At 41.0% G+C, this 14,966-nt stretch overlaps 2 protein-coding genes across 12 annotated transcripts in view; one reads left to right on the top strand and one right to left on the bottom strand.

Moving 5' to 3' along the window:
* SKP2 (S-phase kinase associated protein 2) overlaps positions 1–6,571 on the bottom strand; it is a 70,539-nt gene extending 63,968 nt beyond the window's left edge. For all 8 annotated transcript variants that reach the window (XR_003522056.2, XR_003522058.2, XR_003522055.1 and 5 more), the window contains exons 1-2: positions 6,341–6,571; positions 5,587–5,858 (exon numbers count right to left, since the gene is read on the bottom strand). Coding sequence is in view for 4 of the 8 variants with exons in the window: in XM_027605452.1 (XP_027461253.1) it covers positions 5,587–5,858; positions 6,341–6,384 (316 nt within the window). In the remaining 4 variants the exon portion in view is untranslated. The remainder of the gene's footprint in view (positions 1–5,586; positions 5,859–6,340) is intronic.
* Positions 6,572–6,704: 133 nt separating this feature from the next.
* LMBRD2 (LMBR1 domain containing 2) overlaps positions 6,705–14,966 on the top strand; it is a 44,437-nt gene continuing 36,175 nt past the window's right edge. Inside the window, exon 1 of one of the 4 annotated variants that reach the window (XM_027605443.2) lies at positions 6,705–7,053. The gene's annotated coding sequence lies outside the window, so the exon portion shown is untranslated. Of the gene's footprint in view, positions 7,054–7,252; positions 7,411–14,966 lie in introns of those variants that run through there. The other 3 variants (XM_027605442.1, XM_027605438.2, XM_027605441.2) reach the window with 3 other exon arrangements.

The following is a 14,966-nucleotide window of genomic DNA, read 5'->3' on the forward strand; positions in this document are numbered from 1 at the left end:
TGCCATATTGAATTCTCAAAACATCAACCATCTGTTTCCTGGATTCCTGACTACTCTGCTGTCTGGTCTGTTTGCCCGAGCGGATGCAAGAGTCCAGAGCAGATCTTTCCTCCCCTTGCCTCTTCTAAACCCCGCAAGGCTGCACACCAGCCCCGAGCAGTAAAGGAAACAATTATTCAAGCCCACAGTGGCCGGTCTTCAACTGCATGAAGGCAGTTAAACATACTTCGGAGCCACAAACAGGGCGAAAACTGGCCAGATTCACAAACCTGCTGGTCGTCATCCTTGGCCACCGTCATTTCCACTTCTCCCTCACGCGTAACCCCAGCTGTCCACGTCTGTCACCTCACCACTGCCCATGCCTCAAATCCTCTGGGGAGAGCGGCTTAGGGAAGATTTTCTATGCATGAGATCTTCGCAAGTCTAGGTTACTCATCTTACTTGGCTTATTTATTTCTTGGACTATCACCTACACTCAGATTCAAGTTAAAATTCCAAATCTTAATCATAAACAAAACTTTGACTCTTAAAACTGCTCCTCTCCTTAAACATGGATCAACAAATGATACTTGAAGAACGAGCGGGCGCTGGTGCTCACACTTACGGTTTTTTAGTGTTTAAGGGTGGGGGCTCACTTTATGTTTGCTTGTGCTAGCTTGTTTGAAGTATTAACAACCTATGCTTCCTTTCTGGGAAACCACAAACGTTCTGCCATGCTGGGATGAGTTTTCCTTCCTCTGCTCACAAATCACAAGAACATTAGACCATACGAACTTGGTATTTTTGGTTTTTGTTTTGGCTAAGTGGGCAAAACTTAAAAAAGCAAAACAAAGCAAAACAAAAACAGGGTCCTCGATGACCCTTCAGTCCAACCCTCTATTTCCGTAAGAGATTTGCTCAACCCTGAAATGTGGGAACAGCGGTGGAGAAACCATGGAAACTGCGATTTAGAGAACAAGGTATAATATACACGCTCTACATGAGGTCTGAGAGCCAGGCTTTTGTCTGTTATGGTCACTGCTGTATTCCTAATCTCTAGAATGTGCAATAAATACTTGTTGAATGAATAAATGAAAGGAAGCTGTAGGGCAAAGAAAAGATGCCTCAAAGGGCCCCATAAATATGGCTCTTACAGAGCTGAGCTTTGGGAGCTGTGGGCTAAGATTCATTGGTGAGTCATGAAATCAATTTAGTTTGAGCAGCACTGTTTTGGAAAGAATGGAATGGAACAGAATAGGAAATTATCTTAGTAAGGGGAAATATAGTTTTGTGAAATTTCTGTTTCCGGCACACACCCAGGATTACAATGTAAAATACATTTATTACTGGTTTAAAGAAAAAAATTGGAGGAAAAACGTTTGCCTGGGGACATTAAAAAGCAGGTTCCCAGGCTCAAGACGTGACTTCTTGGATCAGAATCTCAGGAATTTTGCACTTTGAACAAGTTCCTTCAGGGATATCAGCAGACATTAAACTTCAGAGTCTCCACTCTGAGAACCATTGCTGGGTCTGGAATGTCAAGCAGTTTAACAGCCATGGAAAAGCTAATCAACAAATTAGTTCAACAGTGTTTTCATGGCCCTCTTGTTTGTGGGGGCTGGGGGGTGGGGAGAAAAGGGACCAAGACAGGCATTTAATGACCACGACGAGCATTTAATGACCACGACGAATAAAATACAGTTGGAGAAAAAGAAGATAGCAGGAGGGGAAGAATGAAGGGGAGTAAGTCGGAGGGGGAGACGAACCATGAGAGACGATGGACTCTGAAAAACAAACTGAGGGTTCTAGAGGGGAGGGGGGTGGGGGGATGGGTTAGCCTGGTGATGGGTATTAAAGAGGGCACGTATTGAATGGAGCACTGGATGTTATGCACGAACAGTGAATCATGGAACACTGCATCCAAAACTAATGATGTAATGTATGGTGATTCACATAACAATAAAAAAATAAAAAATAAAATAAAATAAAATACAGTTGGCCTCTTTGTGCCTATTAACCTCACGACTAGGCCACTTACTGCCAACTCCTTCCATACACTCACCCCCGAGGGCCACACAGACCTGTCCTCATACGGGTTTGCCAGTTTTTAACTTCCAAAATAAAACGATGACAGGGATTTAGTCACCAGATGTGTGTGTCTGGCATGGGGCCTGCAGGGAGACTGCTGAGCGAAGAACCAGGAAAAGCTCACAGCCCAGGGCCCCTGTCATCAGATCGCTACATAAAGCAGGTGTGGCCTCTTCTACCCTAATCCTGGCAGAGCTCTTAGCCACCTGTCTTGACAACTGCAGACAAGACTCCCCGGAACAATGATCCAGATACACTGGAGGCCCAGGCTCCTGGGGGCCCACCGGGATTCCTCTAGCCCAGCTGTCCCTTCCCCTGAGTCAGTGAATCTACTTCCCCACACCCCACGCCAATTAACCAATCCATGTTGTGTGTAATATCATGCACATGCGATGCATACGATTAGTTTCCTTCTCTGCCTCTCTCTTAGGTAGTAACAAACATAAAAACTTTTTTTTTCCCCTCTTCTCACTTCAGACATATATATTTGAGGGCAATTTTAATCTAGACTCACTGACTGGACCATTTCCAGATCTTTCTCTCTTTCTGCAGAGGCTCCACTTTGCTGAGAGAGACTGTCCACCTCTACTGGGAATCACCCGGAACTCCTTCTGCACCTGGGAAGCGGCACCTGCCTCAATTTGGCACAAGGGGTTCCCTTCCGCTGGCCTCCTAGAGCACTTACCACCTGAACTGCTCATCGGATGCTAGTGTTTCAGCCGCCATCTTTTGCTGTGAGCTTAGTATTATCTTTCCTCCTCAACTTGACTAGCAATTTCCTGCAAGCCGGCAACCATACCTTCCTCTTCTGTAGTGCCTTGCTTAAAAAATGACTTTTTTATTTATACAGCTCTCTCTGGGTTTGACTGTGGAAGGACACACAGGAATCACGCTCAACGTTTAAAAGTAGTCGGCACTGGGGGGCCTGGGTGGCTCAGTTGGTTAAGCGACTGCCTTCGGCTCAGGTCATGATCCTGGAGTCCCGGGATCGAGTCACACGTCGGGCTCCCTGCTCAGCGGGGAGTCTGCTTCTCCCTCTGACCGTCTTCCCTCTCATGCTCTCTCTCATTCTCTCTCTCTCAAATAAATAAATAAAATCTTAAAAAAAATAAAAAAATGAAAGCAATCGGCACTGGACAAATTAATCAAAACCTGCTCATCTTAGCAGAAAGTGTCTTTCACCATATTTGGTTGGTCAAGCACCAAATTGCTAGTGCTGCACTTGAGACACTAAAAATAACATTAACATGAAATTTTGAGAAAAAAAAAATTCTACACTAACAAGGTCCGGCTAATAGGATTAAGGACAAAAGGAAAAGTGAAGTGGTTCAAAATGAGTGTCAGAAATTTCGACCAAATTAACTGGGGTTACTTATCACATGCTACGAGCACGCTGCATGCTAAGAGTTTTATGTGCACTCTTTCACCTAATCTTCACACCAACCTATGAAGTGAGTATTATTATTCCATTTCACAAAGAAACAAAGGCACAGAGAGCTCAAATAACTTCCTGAGGTTGGTAAACAGCAGAATTAGGATGTAAAGTCAGATCTGTCTGACTTCACAATCCCTTATTGCCTTTCTAATTAATTCACCCCTTCCTGATGTAGATTTCTAGACCATAATCTGTAGGTTCTCTTTCCTAATGAAAGTCAAAACCCCAAAACAACAGATTTTTTTATTTTTTTAAGCAGAGCAACCAACCAACCCTTCTTCAAAGAAAGTCAGATGGGAGCACACTTATCACCATTCCCACACCTCTTAATAAATCTCTAAACTTCTACGCCTGACCCCTCCCCCCCACAGTTTAATCCGAACACATCAGTGCGTCCTTTTATTTTTTTAAAAGATTTTATTTATTCATTTGAGACACAGAGATAGAAAGAGAAAGCATGAGCAGGGGGAGAAGCACAGGGAGAGGGAGAAGCAGGCTCCCCTCTGAGCCAGGAGCCCGATATGGGGCTCGATCCCAGGGTGCTGGGATCAAGACCCAAGCTGAAGGCAGATGCTTAACCATTTGAGCCACCCAGGCGCCCCTCAGTGTGTCCTTTTAAAAGATCACATCACAAGTATGTTCAACACCACCTCTAGCCCTATCTCCCCCTACTCTCCCCTTTGCTCATTCCACATATGGCTTCCTTCTTCCTTAAGCAAACATGACATGCTTCTGCCCCAGGGTTTTTGCACTGACTTTGTCCTCTGCTTGGAGCCCTCTTCAAGATATTTGCATGGCACATTCCTCACACTTCCTTTATGCCTTTGCTTAAAAAGCTCATGTCTAAGTGAGGCTTTCCTGCAATACTCCATTTAAAGTTGCAATCCATCTTCCCACCCCAGGACTTCCAATCCCTCTTGCCTTGTTCTATATTTGACTCTGGCCACAACATTTATCATCTTCTAACACACTACATTTATTATGTAGTTTATTATGTTCATTGCATCTACTCTCTTGAACAGAAATTTTATGAGGGCAGGAATGTTTATTATGTTCATTGCATCTACTCTCTCGAACAGAAATTTTACGAGGGCAGGAATGTTTAGGTTTTGTTCGCTGCCTTATCCCCAACACCTAAAACAATGCTCCCCACGAGGCATGTGCTCAGCAAATATTTGTGGGATTGTTTTAAATGACTTACTGGCAAGAAAAACCGATAACCCCAAGTCACTGCACTGTGTTTACCCTATGGCTTTTTGTACCCTTGGGATTCTGCGCCACTCTGGGAGGCACTCATTGACCTGTTTGAGAAGCCTGGGGATGGGGAGCTATCAAAGAGAGAAATGATACGGTGAGTTCTACATTTCAGACCGTCCGCTCCAGCTCTGGGGGTGGATCTGTGGAGGATAGGACTGGAATTATGAGTCCATTCCAATATTCAGGCAAGAGATAGTGAGAGTTTGAAAAACATCTAGGAGACAAGAGGGAAAGATTCAATGATTGGTTGGATGCTGGAGGATGGTGGGAAGGGACTGACCCTCAGGTTTCTGGTTGGGTGACTGACTGAACAGATAATGCTGCCAGTAATGGAGACAGAGCATACCAGAAAAATCCCACTTGGGAGGTCCCTGGGGATATAAGTCCCTACACTCAGTTTAACATTCACTTTATTAGTCCTTTGACAAATAACTAAAGCAATTATGGCAACAAACTCAATCAAGGTTATAGATCAGCAGAATATAAACAACAACAACAAAATCCTACGAGATTATTGCTTATGTCCCCATTTATCAGTGGCACTGAGCTGGCCTTTGTACATGCAACTTCCCTTCAAAGGAAAGAGGCAGGAATGTCTTCTGGGTTAAAATTTCACATGGGTTAAAAGTCAATTGTGCACCTGAAAATATATACCTACCAAGATTCCTGTAGATTTCAGTGACCAGTTGTCCCATTTCTTTGAAAAACGACTTCAGAAGTAGACAATTTTAAAAGCGTGCCATCCTAAAGATCGCTAAACAAAGATTACTAATAAAATACTTCAATCCGCCTCTTATGTGACCGACAGTTTTACCCTCATACCTTACCTGGAAAGTTGTCTCGATTTAGCTTAGGTCTGCGGACTATCACAAAGTCCTTGTCATTCCCCTTGCTTTTCAGCCGTTTTCGGGGAGGGCTCTGAGGGTGGGCCAGGTTTGAGAGCAGTTCCTGGGGGATATTCTCACTGTCCACCTCCTCCTTCTCCAGGGCAGAGACCCCCATGCCCGACAGCAGTTCAGATGTCTTGCTAGAATCCCATCCCCACGTGAAGCTGGTGGTAACGTTGCTACTCTGGTCGGGAATCTCCTGGAGGTGTTTCCTGCAGAAATGCACAACAGCCCCTGCTGCTTTCAAAAACACACCCGTGAATAATTCAAAGATAGGCCTAAATGAAACTGCAAGTTATGCAATGCAGAGAACTTTCAGTGTCTCATAGAATTGCTTTTAAATGCCGGCGGCAAGTTTCTAAGAAGGAAAGAGAAAATAACAGAAAACCAAAAGGGCTTTTTGATTTACGATCACGGAGAAGGCCTCAAGAATGTCTTAAAGTGGAGGGAACAGACAAGCGGGAGAGCACAACGATGGAAAACAGTAGCAGGAAAGCTCAATAAGGGAAGGCAAATAACACCGCACGCTGATCACCGCACTAAAGCATCCAGCCATCCACTCTTTCCCAAAGAAGGAGCTAAGCAAGTATTCACTTTACAGCATTTGTAACAATATTAGCAAGTAGCAATATTCGCGGCCTAAAAGAACTGAGACCGTTCATTCACTCTCTGCCCCCTTTTGCAATCGGGTTACCTGTGCATGGCGTCCACGGGTTCTGGAGTTTTAAATGCGTGCATTAATTGCAGAACTGCCCGCCTCCGGGATTCCCGCTTTGGCGCGTGGCGGCTCAGGGCCTGCGGCTCCGACCCCCAGCAGCGAGACCCGCGAACTCTAGCAACGTTCCATCCTCGCCGCGCGCGCAGGGCTCTTCTACTCGCTATCCTCCGCCGAGGCCGTCTGCGGCCCCGCGGCCTGCTGGGAACTGTAGTTTCTGCTGTGCCTCGTAGTCCGGCCGGCTCTCGGATACTTCCTTCCTTGCTCCTTTACCCGCCTTCGAGATACCCACAACTCCCCGCGGCTCGAGGCTGGGCTACCCACGGGGTAGGCGGGGAAGCGGAAGTGGGCGGTGCTCCGGCTGGCTGGGAAATGTCAGCCGCTTGACTGGGGACGGGTTTTCCTTACCCCAGAGCCTGCAGGCCTTTTAGTGATCGTCACCGCCGTCGCCTCGGACCGTAGGTCCCAGATCCTGGGCGGTTGTGGCGGACGCGGAGTTTCCCGGTCCTTGCAGGCGCTGTCTGGCAAGATCGGACGGTGAGCCTGATGGGGAGAGCCTGAGGCACTTTGGGGTCTGGGGTCTGAGGCCGAGCGCAGGCGGAGATCGAGAGGACCTCGGAGACCCCGAGCAGCAGCCACCGCGGGCCTACGTTCCCGGCCACTGATAGGCGGTAGCCAGGTCCGCCGGCCAGGTGAGAGGTTGGGGGCCGCGGGCGTCACACTTGCTCTCCCCTCCGCCGGGAAGCTGCTTCCTCCATCCGGGAGAGAGTTGACCCTTAGCCCTGGGTCTGTGCACACGATCCTTTCCTCAACAGTAAAATAGGCACTACGGCTTCGAGGCTTATCTCGAGAACACGCTTGGCGGTGAGGGTCAAGTCAGATAACGCTCGTGAAAGCGTTTTGTAAACTAAAGCGCAGTTCGAACGAGAGGCGGTGGTTTAATTTTAGGGGAGCAGGAGAACACAGTGGTTCCTGTGTGCGGTGGGAAAGCTGCGCATCCCCTTGCAGCCTTGACGAGTTTCAGAAATGCCAGCACGGGAACAAATAAGGTGACTATATGTTTGCAAAGGGCTTTTTAGCGCACCGCTAGGGGCCACCAGCGAAGCCATTCGGTCGCTCGCGTTCAACCGGCCACGTCTGGTTGCGTCGCCGTGTAAAAGCGAGCTTCTCTCAGCCTATGTCCGCCGAGAAGAGTTCGGAGGCGGTTAGAGGAGGGAATGTACCATATTCTAAGGTAGGATGACCATGCGAAATCCATTGTGCACACTACACCATGACTGTGACCCCTGGAAAACAGTGGAAGAGAGAAGGGGAATAAATTCCAACCCTCATAAAAATGCAGAGGATTTATAAAGTTCAGAAGTAAGCAGATGAAAATATTAGAGTATTACTTCGGTATGCAGTATGACATACCTTAAAAAATAGTATGACATACCATTAAAAAAACGATTCGCTTTGTGCTGGAATCAAACCTCCCTTGCCCGGGTATGTGCTGGTTTCAGGCTTGGTGCTTAGCCTGAAAAGTGACCACTTCTTGATTAAGGTATTCACGAATCTTTAGTTCTTTCTTGAAAATAAGTGAAATTGCTGTAAAGAAGGGATATGCTCACAAGTTGATTTAAACTAGATGAAAATACTAGGCTGAATGTTCACAATTCATTAAACTGATGTTATGGAAAATATTGTTAAATGCAATATTCTGATTTTTTTGCATAAAGTTACCTTTATGTTACTTTGGCTGAGGAGAAAGCAGTTGCCTTCCTTTGAAATCTCCATCCTTTTCCTTAAAATTGCAGCTCATTAGAGAACATAATTTTATATTTAAAAAAAGTTATAGTCTCTTTCAAGAAAGTAAAACAGAGGGAGTGTATACACTAATGGAGGAGAAAGAAACAAGGAAAAATATTTTAAATGCCATGATGAGAGTAAACAAAGTTTTGAGATATAAAGTAGATCTTATAGATAGGAAGGTCTAAAGGGATGATTTTAAACTTAAAGATGAGAAATATCCTGGTGGTAGGATTTAGCAAGTAGTTTCCTAGGAGCCAGAGAACATTTCTAGTTCTTAGAATACTTGAAATTGCTGAATTGGTGGACAGGAGGCCCTCTATAGAACTTCAAAGAAAGCCTGTCAACTTTGAAAATCAGTCTTCAAATTCTAGAATAGGTATTTTACTAACAGTTTGCCCAGGTAACAAAAATACTTCAGCTTGCTGAAATAATCAGTTTTTTTTTCTGCATTATTCTAATTATGGGTGTTCATTCTCTTTATATGGTAAATAAAAGTTTAAATTGGTACATGGGAGTCTGTTTGATATAAGGAATTGTGTCTATTGAAGAGATGAGATTATCAGCTACATAGATAACGCAGTCTGGTTTCTTTCAAGAATTACACTGTGGTGTAATGGATTATTTTTTTTTCCTGGTTAATTTTATTTATTTAATCTTGCTCAGCATACCCATGTCCCATTTTAGTGAGAGGTGTAACTAAATTTCTAAAACTAGAATTACTAGATCAGTACCTAGGACAAATGAATTACAATTTTTTTTTATCTCTGCAAATGACATTAGAGTGAGTAATTTTTCGTGCTCTTTAGAAGCTTGAGGTAGAATACAAAGCGACTTTGTAAATTGGGAAAGTGTTTTATTGTAAAAGAGACAAGATGGTCAACATTATGAGGGCACAGGAGGGGCAAAAAAGGACTGGAAACTACATTTCACTGTCAGCTATGTGTATATTCAGTAGTATATTAGCGTTCTTTTTGAAAATCAAATATGACAAAAGAGATTGTTTTTAAATAGATGAGTGATGTGCTTTTTTTCTTAGTTCCATCAAAGCATGAAATAAATCTTAAAGATTTCTTTAGGTTTTTTTTTTTAATGTTATTTAGCTTGGGGGAACAAAAGACCAAGAATGATTATATAGCAAGAAGTTTCTACCTGCCAATCAAATTTCAAAAGGATCCTTTCCCTCCATTATTTTTAAAGTAGATCTTTAGATCTCTGTAGTTTAATGCTGTCTGTGATGGACAGATTGGAGCGAGAACAGAAGGGTTCTTTTCCTATTCTAATTTGCTCTATGTTTTTCTTTTCTACCTTTCCCATGTAAATTAGAGCCTTAAGTAATATAGTAGTCTTACCTGGAAGGTGAAAAGACTTCGCTAAATTCTGTATTAAACATGACTTTTCTAGCATTCTATCTTGATATATCTAAAGGAATAATTAATAGAATGTTTCTAATTTGTTCACTGTAAAAACCGAACAAAAGAAATTATTTAAACAATTTAAATTGCATTAAGAAAGTATGTCTGGATTTGAAAAAAGACTGTGTAGTATCCCAATTATAGTTAGGATGAATAGGTTTGAATCCCAGCTTTGCCACTCACTGGCTGTGTAGGAATGTGGACAAACTTCTGGCTCTCTCTGTACCTTTTTCTCCTCTATTAAACAAGGATACTAATAGTCCTTTCTTACTGGTTTTGCGGTCTAATCTGATAAAGTATGTTAAGTGCTAGCATAATGCTTGGAATCTAGTAAACTCATACTAAATGTTAGCTCTTCTTTTTTTAAAAAGTATTTTATTAAGAAGGATTCTAAGGATTATTCTTTAATTACCAAAATAAATCTTATAATCTCTTTACGAGAAATCTTTAAGAATTCATTACAATTCCAGTTGTTTTCTTCTTACTTGCTTACATGGTTGCTCCCTTTTCTCTCTCATGTCTTACCAAAGGTTAAGCACTTTGTACATGTCTGTCTTCAGAAGGGCTTGTCACACTTTGGAATTCAGTTTACCTGGTTGGTTTAGCAACTCAGCTCATTTTTTGAAAATGGCTTCAAAAAATATTACAACTATTTTGTATTTTTAGAGTAGGAGCCACACTGTCTTGGGGTATTCTGTGTATATCCTAAGCTGAATCCTCCCTATACCTGGAATCTTTAAACGGAATAATGGTGGTTATATTTGGAAGATTTAACTTTTTATTGGTAGTAGAGAATTGTTGACTTTCACAACACTCACGTGTAGTTCTGATACATTCAATTTTTCATCATTAAGATCTTGAGTTGACTCCTAGTTTCTATTATTTCACGTATCTGAATAAAGATACGTACTTAAGTTAGCATAGTCCAAGTCTGATGCATCATTAGGTTCTGGCTAGAAATTTTTCATTCAGCTTCAGAATCTTAGGTTTGGACAGAATTTTTGTCTGCGTTCTCTTCAGTTGCTACCACAAATCTTTCCTTTCATCCTTCTTGTCTTCTCCTTCTCTTTCTCTTTCTTTTTGAAGATATTTGGGGGATGCTTCAAGTTCCAAAATTATCTTAACCTGTAAGTTTTCCACTTAAAGTGTGTTTAGCCTAAAAAACCCACTATAAACCATAAAGTACTTGGGAAACAGTACCCCAAGTCAGTAACATTAACAAGCTAATTATGAAAGGCATTTGAAAGACATTGTACGATATCTTAATAATTGATATGGAACTAAATTGGATTTTAAGTGTTCAAAGACTTTCAGAACTGGTATTTTGAAAGGTAGACTATGTCTGGATATCAAGCACTAAAATTAGAACAAATGAACTGGCATTTTGATTTTGAGTAAAATCTACTTTTGCTGCTGTGGTGTTAATGCCAACCTATGATAGCTTTGAATTTCTCTTTCAATTTCTAATCACACAGAACTGAATTTTGATTTGCCTCCAAATTTTTGCATATTCTTCTTTCATTTTTGCCAGTTAGCCTAAACACCTTATTTTAATATTTGAGGAATATTGCTAGAAGGACCACTTTTGTGGCCAGAGGCATATTTCCTCTTTTGCCCTTGAGTATATTTTTGCACGGCTGTACATGGTTGCAGGTCAGCAAATGATCCATTTTAATCCACCTCCATTTTGATCACGTGCCTAGAAGAATGGCATTGTCTTTCTATATGACATTGGTGTATCTAATACACCTTCTTGACATGGCTCTGAGATGTGTTCTCCCACTTTACAACAGAGTGTTGAAGGGGTGTTTGGGCTACCTTGTAGACCTAGAGAGGTAATCCCAATTTGTCGAGAGAGGCAAAGGGAGCAATTTCTTGGAGCAAACATCATTTTTTGTTTTATAAGAATCGGGGTGGGCCCAGGCTGTGGTAACCACAGAGAATGAGAAGCAAAAAGCATTTGGTATCCATTCATAGTTTGGGAGGATGGTGGGAGAGGAAGCTATTAGTGTAAAGCTTTGCTTTGAGACTATTGAAGCAACTAGTTATCTTCTAGAAGCACATGATATGAAGGAGGTGGAGATGAGCAACTAAGCATTTTTTTGAGGACCTACTCTGTTTCTAGAACTCCTAGTTGGTGTTTCACTTTTGTATCTCATTTGATCTTCATAGCAACCTGTATGAGGTGATTATTTATCCTCCCTTAACCTTTTAAATTGCATAAAATTATACAATTAAATAAAGTTGAGATTTGGAACCCAGGTTTACCACAGTATAACAAAACATTTGTATTTTAAAATAGTTGTAACTTTATTTCTCATTTCCTATTTGCCATGTGCTTTACTTTCATATTACTGCATTGATTTTTAAATAATTTTGAAATTACAAAATAATAAATGTTCATTATTTAAAATGAAAAACAGACGAAAGCACAAAGAAGAAAATAGAAGTCATCTCTTTACATTTTATGACAACCACTGTTAGCATTTTGGTGTGTATTTGTCCCATGTGTTTCTTATGTGTACTCCCTTAGACCCCCACCCCTGTCCCTTTTGACATCTCTAAAGTGTCCCTGTGGATCTCACCTTTCCTGTAGATTGGGGGAATCTGGTGTTCTCCTTGAATCACTGCCTGCAGTTTAGTTTTTGCTGTTGTGTAGTCCTTGACTTAGGTGCAGGGGACTTGGTGCAGATCCCTGCTCCCATGAGGCATGGACAGGTTAACAGGATTAGTGATTTATGAAACGCTTGGCTGCTTTTTTTCAAAAAGGCGACGGACAGCGATGTGACTGGAGGACATTTTTAAGACTTCCTGGACTGTTTAGTACAAACATTTAAGTTGTTTCTATGTTTTCATGTTTAAATAATGCTGCCATGACACATTCTAGGTAAATCTTTGTTCACATTTTGGGTTTTCTTTAAGTTATTTGGAGAGGAATTGCTAGGACAAAAGATACGTACCTGTTTTAAGGTCTTTGGTATATATTGCCAAACTGCTGTACTCCCTGGTGATGAGTCTTTTTCAGTAAGCCAAACCTGAGTTGTGTAACCTTTATTTTTATTAGATTTTAATTAACAGTGATTTTATGAATTTAAGAGATAAGTAACTAGATCAGATGGAGGGGAAGGTGCACCTAGCTTTGAACACAAAATTTTTCAGTTGAAAGAACCAAAACAAGCTATAAGATAGAGGAGTTCATAAAGAACCTTGGAAAGTGCTATCATTCTGGACTGTAAAAAAATAATTCCTCACTTGAATTTAGGTACAAGTCAAAGATACAGACTTCAAAACTATTATTTTCTCATCTCAGATTAGGGAAACCCCAATTTTCATCTCCAATTTAGTGGGACCCCTAGGCCTAATCTTGTGTCATAACAAGACAACAGGAGTTCAGCTTGAACAGATATGGATGGTGTGTTAAACAGAATAATAGGCCCCCAAGGATATATATCTATGCCTTAATCAAGTGAGGAATTATTTTTTTACAGCTTTGGTTACTAATATGACTAGATTATCCAGATTTTCCCAGTGAGATCAGATGAGCCCTTTAAAGCAGTTTCCTCCCAGCTGAGGGTGGAAGAGAAAGTCTGAGATGGATTTGAAAAGCTATTGCTAACTCTGAGATACCCAGGGCCACATGCAAAGACTGGGAAGAGACCTCTGGAGCTAAGGGCAAATGCTAGCTGACAGCCTGCAAGGAAATGGGGATCTCAGTCCTATAAACATAACAAACTGAATTTTGCCAATAGACTGAATGAACTTAGAAGTACCTTTTTCCCTAGAGTCTCCAGAGAGGAACACAAACCTGCTGAGACCTTGATTTCCATCTTGAGAATTTAGTTGAACCAAGTTGTGCCTGGACACCTGACCCACAGAAACTATGATACAAGGGTGTTGTTTTAAGCCTCTAAGTTTATAGGAATTGTTTATAGCAGGAATAGGTGACTAATACACTGAGAATAGGAAGAGATGTAACCAAATCATTTCTTTATTACTAGAATAAAGGATCCATAATTCTGTTTATTCATCTACAAGATTTTAAAGTACTATGAATCAGACTGAAAAATTGACAACCATTGTGAAAAAAATATTAGTAGCTAGTAGCAAATTTATAACTGATTTTGTTGTTTGCTTATGCCCGTGATCTTGCCACCTGTTATTAATGTCTTTATATATTTCCTTTTTGTCTTAGTTTTTTATGCATATTATAATAAATGTAAAAATGTGTGAATTGAGGGTTCTTTTCAATTAACATTATGGTAATTTTCTAATGTTATGAAATAATCTTAACAAACATCATTTCTTACACTTCAGTAATATTCCATCATTTGCTTCTGCCATACTTTAGCATTTCCTTGGTAATCTCTGATAGTCAGTCTTTTTTCTATGATTACCATATTCCTTGGACTGGACAATTTCAGGAAAATAAATATATAGGTCAAACCATGAAGGGATTTTCAAATAATAACTGTCTTACATTTAAATTCACATTGAATTACGTTTTTTTAAAAGCTAGATCTTGAAGGAGGTAATGGTTTTCATCAGCACACTCTACATTGAGCTATCCACTTAATCTTTTCTTGGCTTACAAATAAGATTTGACTTACTCTTATTGTGATGGTATAGGTTTTTTTCATAGAATATGAAATTTGAGGGCGCCTGGGTGGCTCAGTTGGTTAAGCAACTGCCTTCCGCTCAGGTCATGATCCTGGAGTCCCTGGATCGAGTCCCGCATCGGGCTCCCTGCTCAGCAGGGAGTCTGCTTCTCCCTCTGACCCTCCCCCCTCTCATGTGCTCTCTCTCTCTCTCTCTCTCATTCTCTCTGTCTCAAATAAATAAATAAAATCTTTAAAAAAAATTTGAAATTTTGAGTAGTAGTAATGACAGTTTTAATAAGTCTTTGAGTTGTAATAAGTATTTGTAATATCAATTTTGGAGACCATAACAGGAATTTTATGTTGCCTTTATAGTCAGCATTAATAAAAATAGTGTATATACTGAAGTATAGAGTAAGTTTTTTATTCATTTATTCATTCAACAAATACTTTTTGAATATCTACTGTATGCTAGACACTATATTAGAGACTTGGGATGTAGTACTGAATAGTCCAGTGTCTGCTTTCATGAAGTCTGGGGGGTAGAGGTGGGGAGGAAGGGGTTACAGGGTGACAATAAATGTAAATATACGTTATATTAGGTGGATAAGTGCTTTGAAGAAAAACATAGCAGGATGTGGGGATAGTGATGAAAGGGGGTCGATTTTAGATATTTTAGAAATATGAAAATACTGGTTGAAATGCACAGAGGAATAGAAAGTACTTCAACAATATAAAGAAATAGTGAAGAAAATAGTTTATTATATGTGATTTTTGTTTGTGATATTCCATGTAAGGATATTTCTT

This window comes from Zalophus californianus, chromosome 5, assembly GCF_009762305.2.
Source record: "Zalophus californianus isolate mZalCal1 chromosome 5, mZalCal1.pri.v2, whole genome shotgun sequence".
NCBI lineage: Eukaryota > Metazoa > Chordata > Mammalia > Carnivora > Otariidae > Zalophus > Zalophus californianus.